This window comes from Hetaerina americana, unplaced genomic scaffold (genome assembly GCF_022747635.1).
Source record: "Hetaerina americana unplaced genomic scaffold, ioHetAmer1.1.p SCAF_4, whole genome shotgun sequence".
Classification (NCBI taxonomy): domain Eukaryota; kingdom Metazoa; phylum Arthropoda; class Insecta; order Odonata; family Calopterygidae; genus Hetaerina; species Hetaerina americana.
The window spans coordinates 1,220,001-1,234,900 of NW_027286985.1; the positions used below are offsets into that span (position 1 = coordinate 1,220,001).

General features: G+C 36.5%; 1 protein-coding gene across 3 annotated transcripts in view; it reads left to right on the forward strand.

The window, feature by feature from the left end:
• Positions 1 to 14,900, forward strand: part of DNAlig3 (DNA ligase 3) — a 202,975-nt gene that overhangs the window by 163,637 nt on the left and 24,438 nt on the right. For all 3 annotated transcript variants that reach the window (XM_071589614.1, XM_071589613.1, XM_071589615.1), the window contains 7 exons: positions 5,313 to 5,400; positions 5,477 to 5,554; positions 6,596 to 6,719; positions 8,704 to 8,816; positions 9,859 to 9,963; positions 13,633 to 13,779; positions 14,438 to 14,632. In XM_071589614.1, coding sequence (XP_071445715.1) covers positions 5,313 to 5,400; positions 5,477 to 5,554; positions 6,596 to 6,719; positions 8,704 to 8,816; positions 9,859 to 9,963; positions 13,633 to 13,779; positions 14,438 to 14,632 — 850 coding nt within the window. The remainder of the gene's footprint in view (positions 1 to 5,312; positions 5,401 to 5,476; positions 5,555 to 6,595; positions 6,720 to 8,703; positions 8,817 to 9,858; positions 9,964 to 13,632; positions 13,780 to 14,437; positions 14,633 to 14,900) is intronic.

The window sequence follows — 14,900 nt, forward strand, 5'->3', positions numbered from 1 at the left end:
CCATTGATCCAATTCATCCGGAAATATACATGGTTATTGGAATTTGATTTAATATGCTCTCAACCTTGAGTTCTTGATGAATTTATTGGATTTATAAAAAACCATAAACACAGTAATCAACCCAAAGGTTGGTTTGGTAGGTATTGGTAGAGTTCACCCAGTACTAAGCCCAACGGCGTGTGAAATTCACACATCAGGGTAGGGGGGCTAGTTCCTTTCCCTGTGCCGGTCATGGTTTCCCAGGAAGATCTGGAACCCGAAAAATCACATAGCTTGGGTGGAACTGCAGGTGCCCAGGGACTTGCCCGGGAATCGAACCCGGGACCCTCTGGTCAGTAGTCCAATGCTCTACCCCCTGGACTACTGTACTCCACTTATTGGATTTGTGCACTTAAAAATAATACATTTAAAAATTATTAAATATGATTAGTTTACTGACTGCAGTGAAATTTTTGATTGTTTTTATCATACCTCAGTCTGTTGTATGATGAGTAGGTTGTATACTAGAGGAAGGTTAATGGTGATATTTTAAATATGGTGAGAGAAGAAAGCAAGTTGCTGGGTGAAATTCAAAGATAGCAGAAAATATTGAGAGGCACTGGGGTTTTGAAAGTCATAATAGGTGTGAGGGAAAATTTGTGTGAAGGGCAAATGAGGAGGAAAAGGTTTTTTCACATCACATGAAGGCAGATAGGAAGTATGAAGAACTTGACAAGGAAATAACATAAGGCAAACATGAGGAAGTTCAATTGTTCCTGGCTCAACCCCTGATGATGATGCTTGAGCGTTGAAACCGGTTGTACGCTAATAAAGGACAGTGGAAAGTTACTTTGTACTCTTAATTTCATTATTATGAGGAAGTTCATGTAAAAAATAATACATAATAGGGTTTAAGAACTATCCAAAATCTATCTTTAATTGGCAGATTACCAATGATATTGTTGCATGACCAAAGTTTCTTGTCCAAAATTTCCAGTTAGATATTGTTTTGTAAATGGGTTGAGGTAGCCCAGGGATACAGCGTTGGATGGCTGACTGGAGAAAACCTCTCATTCCTCAATTCACGGGCAAGCCTCTCTGAGCACCCTCAGCTCCACCCAAACTATGTGGTTTTTCAGTTACCAGATCTTCCGGAGAAACCATAACCAGCAGAGGGAAATTAAGTCTGGTATTTTTATGTCATATTAAAAAAATGTCGTCGTTCATAATATGAAGGGGAATCAAGTGAAATTCTTGAAAGGGCACTAATATTTTAAAATGCTCTCACCCTGTACTGTTAGTTGGCAATAGTGATAGCCTTGGTTTGATGAGCATCCCGCAGTTAGCAGCATGATGCCAGAAAGCAACGATATGCTGCAACAATGGTGTAAACATGGCAGTTGCATTTTCATCATGCGCCACAGAGGAACAGCGCACTCTCATTTGTTTGTTAAACAGTTAAGGGGAAAAACATTGAAATTTGTCGAAGAATGAAAGTTTCATCGCTTTCATTCCAGTAAATTTTCATGTGAACTGGGCAGTTTCTAAACAGCATTACTTCTCTAAGAGACTCCCATTGATCAGGTCCGGAACATCAAGTATTGACACCACTGGCCTAAGTAGTAGTTAAATCCATGGTACTTCTAGATTCATCATGAAATTTCAATGTGATGGAATATTTCTATTGCACACCATGGAGAACGCATATGAAAATAATATAACTGAGAATCTTTTGTAGTCAAGAAATTACAAGGTTAAAAATTTATATTTTTCAATGTTTTCATTTGACTCTCCCCAGTAGTTAGTCTTCTGCTAGATAATTCATGACTGCTTTGCCCTATCCTGTGCACTGCTGTTCATATACAAATAGAAATTCCCCTTCTTTGCAAGGTCCATAAATTTAAGTCTCCTCCTTCCCTTCCTCACAAATACTTAAATCATTGCTTCTAAGACAATCCCTCACCAAGTAGTTCCTTCTCAGTACATGTCCAAGCCAGTACTTCTCTTTATTATGGCATTAATCAAGCTTCTCTCTTCTCCAATTCTCCTCAACACCTCCTTATCCTTACCCTATCCAACCTCATGATTTTCTACATATTTCTTCAAATTCAGATTTCAGAGGCTTCTATTCTTTTTCTATCTCCTTTCTTCAAAATCAGATCCATATAGCATAATTCTCCACACACAGCATTTCACTGACCCCTTCCTCAGTTCCAAGTTCATTCTACTACTCAATAATCTGCTTCTCTTCTTGTGTGCCACTTTGGCTGTTGCTATTCTTACTTTTATTTCACTTCACCACTTCCTGTATATAATACATTCAAGTTTCCTGGCTCTCTCTCTTTCCATAGCTCTGGTTTTCTTTGTGTTCACTCTGAAACAATATTCTCCTTCCTTCAATTCCAACATGATCTAGCATTTCATTCACATCCATTTCACTCTCTGCCATCAGAATCATTTCATCTGCAAACCTCATGTTTGTTAAACATAACAGATAACAGTTTCAGGTTTGACTTTGTGGAATTCCTTCATAATGAGGGTAGAATAGAAACTTTACACTTCCACAGTAAAATTTATTTCTAAAAATTTATTGTGGAAGTGTAAAGTTTCTTTTTTACCCTGCTCATGTTTGTGATACTCCTGCCTCCATTGTTTACACCCTTTGCCTTCTGCCAACAATTTTTTCGATTTCAGTAAAGCTTTTGACTTCGTCAATCATCAGTTACTCCTGTATAAACTGAAATGCTATGGTATAAGAGGCACGCCCTACAAATGGATTGAATCTTATCTAAGTGAACGGCATCAGTATGTCGAGCTCTCAAGAAATGGCTCCAAATTTGTTTCCCCTGGTAGAGAAGTAACACTGGGTGTTCCCCAGGGTTCTGTACTTGGTCCTATTTTATTTTTAATCTATATCAATGATCTCCCAGACAATCTTAAGTTCATTAAGGGGATAGACCCAATACTGTATGCTGATGATACAAATATCATTGTGTCAGCCTCCTCAGTAGACAGCTTGACAGAAAGAGCAGCCGAAGTAGCTCAGATTTTCAATTAATGGTGTCTTCATAACTTTCTAAAACCCAATATAAATAAGTCCAGCCTGATTTATTTTACTAATAAAAAGAAAGTTTCATCTGCAATCTCAGTAGATGTAGATGGTGTGAGCATTCCCCAAAATTCCAGTACTCAATTCCTGGGAGTAATCCTGCAGAAAAACATGTCTTGGGAGGAACATATTTTCAAATTACGCTGCAAGTTAAGCTCCCTATGCTTCCTTATTAGAAATATTAGGTATTCTGTAAATTTAGAGGTCCTTCTATCCATTTACTATGGTGAATTTTATTCTCGTGTTACTTTCAGTATCCTCTTCTGGGGCTCCTCTCCCCATGTGAGCATAATCTTCAAAATCCAAAAGAGGATTATATGTATTATGAGCAATGCTCCTTGCAATGCACCATGTAAACCTCTCTTCAAAAGACTTAGTTTATTACCAATACCTTGCATATGTATATTTAATGTCATCTTACATGCAAAGGGTAATATTTCCCATTACAAGTCCAACCACAATTACCATAGTCACTACACAAGGACCTGCAATGACCTGCACCAACCATTTGTCAGGACACACAATACTGCCCATGGGCCCAAAGCAATGGCCTTAAGGTTATTCAATAAACTTCCCCATGAAATCAAATATGAAACAAAAGTACCTGTTTTCAAGAAAAAGCTGCTAAACCTTTTAAAAAATAATATGTTCTATTCTGTAAATGAATACCTTGAATTGTCGCTATGCGTCAATCCCGGCTTGAACAATTGATATGTAATTATACTAGTGTATTGGTATATATATATATATATATATATATATATATATATATATATATATATATATATATATATATATATATATATATATATATATTGTATCTCTTCTAAAATTGTGAAATTGTGAAAATTATATTGGACGTGTCCTATATTTGTGTATGTATGAATATGCAACAAATCTCCTGACAAATAAATGTATTATTATTATAACACTTCATTGCCATTTCTTCTACATAAAGAAACCGGGTGAGGGATGGATGCCACCCTGCCTCACACCTTTACCCAGACTAAGCAAGTCTCTTCTTTTGCACCTTAATCTCATCTATGTGATTCTTCTATAAGCTTTTAGTTTGGTCATTTATTTCCTTGCAATCCACTCCATCACTCCTTTATTACACATGAGCATATCCTACTTGTGGGTCACGGTAGTGCAGGGGGTAGAGCGTTGGACTACTGACTACTGGAGGGCCCGCGTTCGATTCCCAGGCAAGCCTCTCTGGGCACCTGCAGCTCCACCCAAGCTATGTGATTTTTTGGTTACCAGATCTTCATGGGGAACCATAACCAGCACGGGAAAAGGAACTGGCCCCCCTACCCTGATGGGTGAATTTCACACACCCTCGGGCTTAGTACTGGGTGAACTCTACCATCGCCTACTAAACCGACCTTTGGGTTGATTACTGTGTTTGTGGTTGTATATCCTACTTAACAAAATCAATTTCCTTCATCAAATCTGCAAAACAAAGTCATGATCCTTTGCCTTTTTCCTCATATCTCTCTCAATAGCCCTTACCACTCCAGTAACCTTTACCACTCCAGTAGAATCCATCCGCATATACACTCCTTGTATCCATGTCCGTCCTGAGTACACATTATTTTTCAGCTATGTTTTCTCATTTTACCTTTTCCACTCTTCTGTTCAATATTCTCGTCATGATTCTGGCAGCATATAAAATCAGGCTTATGGTCTGGCATTCCTCACAATCCTCATTCTGCTCCTCCATCTTGTTGTTCCTGGTTTTTTTTATTGGAATGATAGGGTCCATAATATTTTTTGCTTTGAAAATTAGGGCCTTAAATGTTTTTTTCTTGCATGAAGTGAATGTAAAATTGCAACCCCCAAGTACAAAGTTGGACTTGAATGTACAACTTTTCAGTTAGTAAGGAGCACTGAGCCCTCTAAAGTAATCAAGATTTTATTGTCAGGTAATTGTATGTTCAGATACAATTTAAAACATGAAGAAAGAATCAAAGACTTTGCGTTTCCACTAGAAATCTTCTTTGATTCTTTTTTATGTGAGTGTTACCAATGGATTTCCACAAAGTATCGGCCTCAAACTTCTCTCAAAGCAATTTAAAGAGCCTGGTAATTAATACATACAAATGTTCAGTTATTAGATAAATTTTTCCATTGTTTTTCAGGGAGCATTTGCTGTTGCTACTATGTATGTATATTACTATATATTATGTTATTATATGTATGTATTTTTTGTTTTTTTATACAGGCCTATTGTGGAAAGAAGAAAATTTTTGATCCAAAACATGAGAGAAATACAGAATCATGTGATGTTTTCTGAGATGAAGGAAGTATATGTAAGCTACTTACTCATAATTAAAGGGTTTCCACAGTTCTGTTTCATTTATTAAGACAATTCTTTTTTATTTGCAGCAACCCAAAGATTTGGAAGCCATGATATCAAAAGTGCTGAAACAAGGATTAGAAGGCCTCGTTTTAAAAAATCTTAAGGTTTGTGCCCATGTAATTACATAGAATTATGTCATTTATTATTTATTATGTCATTTGTCATTTATCACCGAAAATTGAAATGTGAAAGGCAATAGTCAATTTGATGTTATTAGCACTAAATGGGTACAGAATGAGTTCTCTAGGTCTCCAAACTATAAATTTGGTATTCACAGAACTGAAGTGAACTAAGCCTATCTCCATGATTACTTAAATTGACCTCCTCTCTGCTGGAGAACTGTAGCTGATACTTTAGTATTTTATAAAATGGTGTGACAGTTTGCCTCCGACTACTTGCAGCTATGCATTCTTATATTTCAAATAGAACCACAACCTAAGCAGCTGCTCTATGTGGAGATTTTATGGAAATGATAAATATTAAAATCATGTGTCTTATTTGGGGAGTGCAGTAGTCCAGGGGGTAGAGCGTTGGACTACTGACTGGAGGGCCCCGGGTTCGATTCCCGGGCAAGGCACTCTGGGCACCTGCAGCTCCACCCAAGCTATGTGATTTTTCCGGTACCAGGTCTTCCTGGGAAACCATAACCGGCACAGGGAAAGGAACTGGCCCCCCTACCCTGATGTGTGGATTTCACATGCCATCGGGCTTAGTACTGGGTGAACTCTACCATCGCCTACCAAAACAACCTTCTGACTTATGTGTTTATGGTTTATGTCTCATTTATGCTCTATTGGTAATAATCGTGATGTTGATTTATTTAATTTGTACTATTTCTTACAAATAATTAAAAACACCCATTAATTGAAGGCTATTGACATTTTTCATTGTAAATTTCTCTTTTGTAAGATTTTGCATAAAAATTAATCAATGGCATTCTTTACTAATTTTTTTGTAAAAGTAAAGTAAAAGTTGGTAAAAGAGAAAGTTTTCCATCAAAAAATATATTAATTTTCCCGAGGGTAAGTATTGAATAAATGCATTTGATAAGGCATCATATTAAATCATTTTATTTAAATTGGCAAGAGCAGCGCTCCTCCCTGAAAAATTGTTGATTTTTAATGCAATTCCATATTATCCTTTAGAGCACGTATGAGCCAGGAAAAAGACATTGGTTGAAGGTCAAGAAGGATTATCTGAAGGATGGAGCCATGGCTGACTCAGCAGATCTTGTAGTTTTGGGTGCTTGGTTTGGATCAGGAGCTAAAGGTCAGTCGTAAGTTTATTAGATTAAAAGAGGGCACCAAAAGTTAAGAGTTCTCAGAGAAAGACATTACTGTCATAAAGCAAGGCTCAGAGAGTGCACAATTGGAGAAGGGATGAGGGCTTATAAGTTATCTTCCACACAATGATTATGATGAACCAGTGTAAACAACTCTTGCCAAGAGAATATGATCTAATGGCAATTCCTATTGTATTCTATGCCAATGACAGTGTGCATTCCGAAAGTAATGCGATTGAATTGACCTCGCCTTTCCTATTAGTCGCAGTAGGATCAAACCACTTCAGTAGGTGGGGGAGACGCCAAGCTTTGCGGCACAACTGATCTCAGTGCTCTCCATCCTGTGGAATTGGCAAGATGTCAGTTATTGTAAACCTATAGGCACTGACCATGTCACAAAACAAATGAAATCGACGATTGAGCAACGTTACGGGATGACTAGGTTTTGTGCTAAACCAGTGTAAACAACTTTTACAAAGAGAATATGATCTAATGGCGATTCCTATTGTGTTCAGTACCAATTATGTTATGGCATATTACTCTGTTACGAAGTAGACATTCTTGAATTGTGCATCTTTTCATAGAAACTATTATATTTGAAAATTATGAAACCTATTTAATCAGTAATAGTCTTCTCATTAAGGTAGGATGTTGATGGCACCTTGGACTAAGCATTGTCACACTTTGAAGTCTAACCTAACAAGGCACTGAAATTCCTTAAAACACCATATTAAAAAAAATAATTTTTAATTTCTGGATACTTAGTGCCGACCATCATTTCATCCAAAATGCCTATTCTTTTTCTCCCTTAATTTTCTCATGCAGAATTCTCCCCTCCTTTTACAATTTTTAACATTCCATTACCTCTCATTACTACTGTGACCACTTTTCCTGTTCTCTTCAAATTTATCTCAGTAACATTCTCTCTTGCCCTTCCACTCCATATATTTTTATCTCTGTCCAATTTCTTTTTTCCATTCCTCTTCGTACACACATCCTAAAAGTCTGCAATTTATCCTTATCCACTTGCCTCCGTGCCACTTACCCCAACAATATTATGCTCCACATCAGTTTTCACTGAAACTTCTTCACAGATGTCACTGTTTTCAACTCCCTCCTCCTGGTAAAAGGTTATATATCACAAATTCTCTTCTTATGGACCTAATAATACGACCATGTTCATCCAAATTACTTCCAAGAGAGTTGAACTTCTCTTCTTGCATTAGTTTATTCCCTCCCAACTTTAATTCCTTTGATTTATTTGCATTGATTCTCTTGTCATACCTCTCACACTGATTTTGTTATGTGCTCAGCTTGAACATTCACAAATCTTATTGATTTAATGGATTCACTTAAACTTGCTAAGTGGAATTAGTGCAGTTTTTTTTTATAAACCTCACCTTTATCTAATGAAAACTCAGAATGTTTGTTGGCTTGATACACGGACATTTCAGAGGGCACTCTAAACCTCATCAAGGCCTCTTGAAATAATTTCCCCTTGCATGCTCTAGTTAAAGAGCTATTATTGAAATGTTGATAATGAAATGATCATGAGAAATGAAATATAGCTCATATTTTAATTACACAGTTGATCTCAATAGTTTCAGCCTCAACTTTATGGAAGTTCATTTTAATAAATGAAAAAGAAAACTTTGTTCCAATCCACCACTTTATTTCAGGTACGACTAGTTTCGACACTACGGTACCCGAGGATGATGCCGTAGCGTCGAAACTAGTCGTACCTGAAATAAAGTGGTGGATTGGAGCAAAGTTTTCTTTTTCACTTATTACACAGTTGATATTCAGAAGTACTGATCTCAAGAGATTCATAGATTTTTATCCTTTAAATTATTGTTGTAAATTAGCTGTGGAATTATTTAAGAATCCAAGGAACACTCGCAGGTTATGAGTTATAATTTGAATGTGATTCTTGACTGTAATATCTAATGTTGATTTGAATTACTTCTTTAGGTGGCATGATGTCCATATTTTTAATGGGCTGCTGGGATCCAAGGAGGAGGAAGTTTTGTACAGTGACGAAAGTGCATGGGGGGCATGATGATAAGACTTTAGAAAGGCTCCAGGTGAGGGTGGCCCATGCATTCCGTAATGAGCACGCACTATTTATGTAAATATTTCTCTTCGTAGTATAACTGTCAGTGTTTGTGCGGGACCTGAATCAATTTTATAATATCATTGAAAACACTTGTATTTTTAAATGTGTTAAGACATGATTAAGGAAGGCCTATAAAGATACTTATATAATTACTTTATTTTTTGTTTTTATCATCATATCCCGCTAGAATTCAATGATGCCCACGTATCATATTTTAAGACAATATTTTTTACCTCTTCTGCATTCTGAAATTGAGCATTTGCCATATCTTTTTAAAAGAATGAACAGTGTTCTTCTCTTGATGTGAGAATTACCGTGAAGGGAAATCAATTCTCTCAAGATATACATATTATCATTTACGTTTTAGAATGCCCATATTACTCTGCAAAATGCTGAGTCCCCAAATTTTTTTAAGGGAAATTGTTAGCTAATGGGTGTAGAATGTTGTTATATGCATCAAATACATGTCAAAATAACTAAAGCCTTGATAAAATAGCCTTGTTGGATGCAACAGATTTGTGTTCAAAGGCTACCATTGGATCTAACATCTGGAGCAAATACTAACAAAAGAAGAACAAATTTTAACAGAAACGAGTGTCTACATTCTTGTAGATGCTTGGCATGAAAAGTGAATTCAAAGTTCATGTCAACATAATTTAGTCTGCGAGTCATCATTGGAAAAGAATTAAGTTTTATTTGAATGATCCAATTATGCTATAGCATATTAAGTCGAACTAAATGAGGCCTGACAATATAAGGTTCACTCTAAATATTTCTGGCTCTTCATAGAAAAATAATGCATTGATATTTTTGAGCCAAGTTCAACAGAAAATCTAATTCACTCAAGAATAATATTGGTGAACTGGTGTTTAGTTAAATGTTTTATGCACACCATTAAAGGGAAATTATAAATTACAGATATTAAAATGTGCTTAGGTCATCTGTTTAAATATACTACCATCTCATTTGATCGTAGCATGTAACTAACACTAATCTCTCTTTATTTTCAGACTGAACTTCAAATGATCAAGATAAGTAAAGACCAGACACGTGTACCTGACTGGTTGATTTGTACAAAAACAATGGTGCCAGATTTTGTAGCGAAGGACCCCAAGGTGTGTTCGGAAAATGTGTTTGAAAAAATTTGAAAATGATTTACTCATCTGCAATCCTTGGTTAAGTTGTCTCACTTTCACAAACAATTTTTGTTTTTACCCTGGTGATCTGAGTCAGGGCAATTGCACCTAGGAAGAACAGTTAGGAACTACTGGCTAATCATTTAATTTGCCTGGGGCCCAACCTCCAGAGTATAACATATCACCCGTTCACGAGGCCTACTCAAACCCTTAATTTTAGGCAGGTAGGCACGTATCCATCCTGGATAACCCAACTGGCAGCTAACCCTTATGGCTTATAGAAATGTCTTGTTATTAATTTCCAAGTCATATTTTGTAATATTTAATTGATATATGCTTAATATCAGTTTTCAAGATAGTTTCCTACATATTTTCTTATGGAAATCCTCTGGCATACTACTGAAGTAAAAAAAAATGTATCTTTCCACCAAATTTTTTATTAGGTACAACTAGTTTCAATGCATTGCATCAATGGATGCCGATGCATTGAAACTGGTCATACTGAATAAAAAATTTTGTGGAAAGATACATCGTTTTTTACTTCAGTGATAATGGATTCCCACAAAGTTAAGCCTGAAAACATCAAATATATTGTGTATGTATGGTTTTTCAAGAATATAGCCATATATGTATTTATATCTAATTCAGTGACATGTTAGGCCAATGATTAGAGCACAGGCTTACTGAGTAGAGGGCCAAGGTTTTCCCTGTGCCATGCATGGGGCAGGGAGAGGAATTGGCTGGCCCAACATGATGTATCAATTTCGCACACCTTTGGGCTTCAAATTGGGTGAACTTTACCCCTGCTTATCAAACCAACCTTCAGGTTGATAACTGGAGTACATACGAAATGAATGTTTCATGGTAGCTCCTATTAACCTCACATTGAATATAACTTGAGTGACTAAGGTCTGAGAGGGCTTTCTCATCGTGTTGGATACCAGGTTGTGTGTTTTTATCAGAGGCAGTAAAATATGTTGTTGTGTAGTCTGTATCTTTCCAAAAACTACCAGTAGAGTACCAATAATAATAATAATCAGAAATGGCAAATAGATCATTAATTTACAAATTTAAAAAAATGAATGGGAAAGCCCCATATTTATTTTTATGATCTATTATTATCAAAAATCATGAAGTAAATTATAGTCAAATCTTTAATGCATACATATAAATAATGAAGAGCTAATATTCAGTTCATTAGTTCAATAGTTTCAGCCTCAACTTTGTGGAAGTTCATTTTAATAAATGAAAAAGAAACACTTTGTTCCAATCCACCACTTTATTACTCTTATCCACCCCTTTCTTAACCCACCTTCCAATCCCCCCCACTCACTAACGCTTTTCCTGGTGTTTCCTACCCTCTCCCACATTCTTTCGTACCTACCCCCGTACTCCCCTCCCCGCCCCCTCTTCCCACAACTCCCCCACCCTTTCCAGAAGAGGGTATATATACAATGATTGTGACTTTAAACTTTGTACCCGAGGATGACGCCGTAGCGTCGAAACTAGTCGTACCTGTAATAAAGTGGTGGATTGGAACAAAGTGTTTCTTTTTCATTTATTAGCTAATATTCAGTTTATTTCAAAGTTATTGATGTTACCAGTCTGCATTTCATATTCATCCTGCAGTATACATCAGCAGGTTAAATGCCCATGAAGAAGTCAAGGAATTGAGCTCCTTAATGAGCAAATGCAAAGAGTTACTTTTATTTATTTCAGTTTTCAGCTGCAAGACCTTGAGGAGGAAATAGTAATTCAGTGTTTCTTTTTCTTTTACTTGCTTGTTTCCCTCCCCATGATGGTCTTTCATCATTTCTCTCCCTTTTTCTGAATTTTCCTACCACTTCATAGGGATAGTTCCAACATGGCGGAAACAGTTAAGGGAAATAGAGTATTATATTTTCTGGTAAGAATTATATAAATATTTTCAGAAGTAGAGGAATGGTATCGAGAATCCTTTTTCATAGCTTAATTCACAAATCCACATGAATATGTAAACACAATGATTTATAATGATAACATTAATTTATTATTGGCATTTAAGTGCGATTACCAGGGTAGTTTGAAAGGTTCTTGGAGTCACCACCAGATGTCAGCATTGAAGCGATGAGTTTCCCGTTTGGTAATGAGTATGAGTAATCACGTAGCATGTAAGTAATCTGGGAAGATCATCTGTGGTGTGGGCACTGCTCTGTTGTTGTTCCCATCTAGTGATTTGTGAGAAGATGGACAAAATTGAGATTCGAGTGGTGATTAAATTTTGCAAAGAAAAGTATGGAAGCAAAGGCGATTCATGCCGACTTTCAGAATACTCTCTGGGGACTCTGCTCCTGCATATTCAACTGATGACTGGTGAAGAAATGTGGGTTAGTTTGGCAGGGACAGCTTACATGATTATCCGCATAGTGGCCGGCCAAAATGTACCACTACCCCATAAACTCTGTTGCTTCTGTCAAGGATCTTGGTGTATTAACTGATCGCAAACTAAATTTCTCAGGTCATATCAAAGCAGTTAAATGCAAAGCCATGTCTCTTCTAGGTCTACTTTACCGCTACACAGAAATAAAAGATATACAATCTCTAACTGCATATTTCTCAACCATTATCTTACCATTAATTACCTACTGCTCCCCTATATGGTCCATGTCTGCCCTATCTAACCTTAATACCCTTAACATGATAACAAATTTTTTCAGTAAAATTGTCAAGTACAGAGTCCCCCATCTTCGGGACTCGCCCACTGAATCACTTCTTTCCTCGCTCTCGATTTGTAATCTCTCCACTCTACGTCTAAAATCCGATTTAAAACTCATGCTTAACACCCTTAACTCCATTAACGACTGTCCTGAACTAATTTCCCTTATCAATTTCAGAGTTCCCCCCCGAGTTACCCGCGATCACTCTTTATTCCACCAACCCGTTCCCAGATTGTCCCTCACCAAACGTTCCCTTTTCTTCCGTCTCCCCGCTTTACTGAATTCCCTTCCCAAAAGCATTGACCCCCTCTCACTCCCAGCCAACACATTTATAAACCTTTCTCTGACACATCTCTCTCGAAAGAACTAGCACAATCTCTCCTTTCACTCCCACATCCCGGTTTTGTTCCTTTCTTTCACTGTTTTTGTTATTTCTATGAAAACTTATCTCTAATTACTGCTAATTATAGTCTTGTTGATGTTTGTATGTTTGTGTCCTTATATGTTGCTGTTATACGTGTCACTATAAATTGGCAATCCTGCTGTATGTGCACAATTTTTACTAAATAAATAAATAAATTATTGCAAAAGTGCATAAAATGGTCATGGAGAATTGCTGACTGAAAGTGCTAGGAATCGCTGAAGCTGTAAGGATGTCATCTGAACGGACATATGCACTATTTAACTAACTTGAAAGGGAGAATACATACGAGTTTATATAAGCCTTTAGTAATAAGCAATAACCAGTTGGAATAAAATGAGAATTATTGCATACCTCAAAATACAAGTTGTTTTTGCAGAATTTCTGACATTTATCCTTATGTTTTTGTTTATTTGCATGAAGCCTGATATAATTGTCTTTTAGTTTTAGTTTTGTACGTAATATTCCATTTTTGCACCAAATTTAAAACAAAATTTTTTTACCAATTCATGTTGTTCATTAACTTAAAAGGAGTCTCCGGTCTGGGAGATAGTTGGAGCAGAATTTACACGCCATGAAGTGCACACTGCAGATGGAATATCGGTGCGTTTCCCTCGCGTAACTGCAATAAGAAGTGATAAAACGTGGAAGGAAGCCACTTCACTGCCAGAGCTACAAGTGAGTTTTCAATTCGCATTTGATGTGAAATTCAGGGGGATGGACATTCATTGGCATGGTGGCATTTTGTTATTAATGCTGCAGATTTCATGTTTAAGGATTTTGATATCTTCTTATGAGATACTTCTTGGAAAAGTATCAGCAGAGTATTAGGGTGAAAATTTAAAGAATCTAAGTTTATGTTAAAAGGGTTTATGTTATGTATGACTACGAATGCATGTGACATTGTATGTACGGTATTTCGTCATAACATCTAGTTCCTTTAAAAGCCCCAAAATTTCAGAGTTTAAGAGGACGCCTCGGTAGCTTAAGTGGCTAAAGCACTCGACCAGATATTGAGGGATCTTGGTTCGAGTCCCAGTCAAGGCGAATGATTTTTACGCTCTGAAATTGTTGCATTGAAATGCACATTAGCGGATGACTCCGTTAAAAGTTACTGTTGCGGCATCTCCCGCAGTTTCTTTGGAATATGTTAAAAGGGTTTAATACAGCATATACTTAAGAAAATATTCATGCATATGCATTCAGGTTTCACTGTATATTTATTTTGTTGAACTGCACGAGGAATGCTAGATATCTTCCCTATGTAGTATTTTGTATTGGATTTTTTTAAGGTGGCTTTCAAGCTAGTACTGAATATGAATGCATTTTTTATCAGGCACTTTACCAGAAATCAAAAGAACACTCAGATTTCACTGGGTTAGCTGAAGAAAATGAAGAGGAGAAAGAAAAGAGTGATGTTGAAAGAGATGATGACGTAAATGATGAAGTAGTGAAGAAATCTGATGAAAGTTGCACTGAAAGTCCTAAAAGGAGAAAACAGAGAGATTCAAGTGTCAGAAAGAGGTCAAAAGTAAGTACATTTGGTAAATACATCTTCAGTTACATCAACAAAATTGATAATTTCTACTCTTCCCATGATAAATGTATGAATTGGTGCATGTGCTAAGTCTTGTGCCATAAATAGTAAGTATTTGTGTTTTTATGGTTATGTTTGAATGACACTCATGGTTTCTACATTCCAAATTTCTGGAAAATTGATTGATTTAAAACTTTCTGTTTATTTGTTGTTGTCTGATAAATACAGCAGAACCTTAAATTAATGTATTTCAGGAGACCAG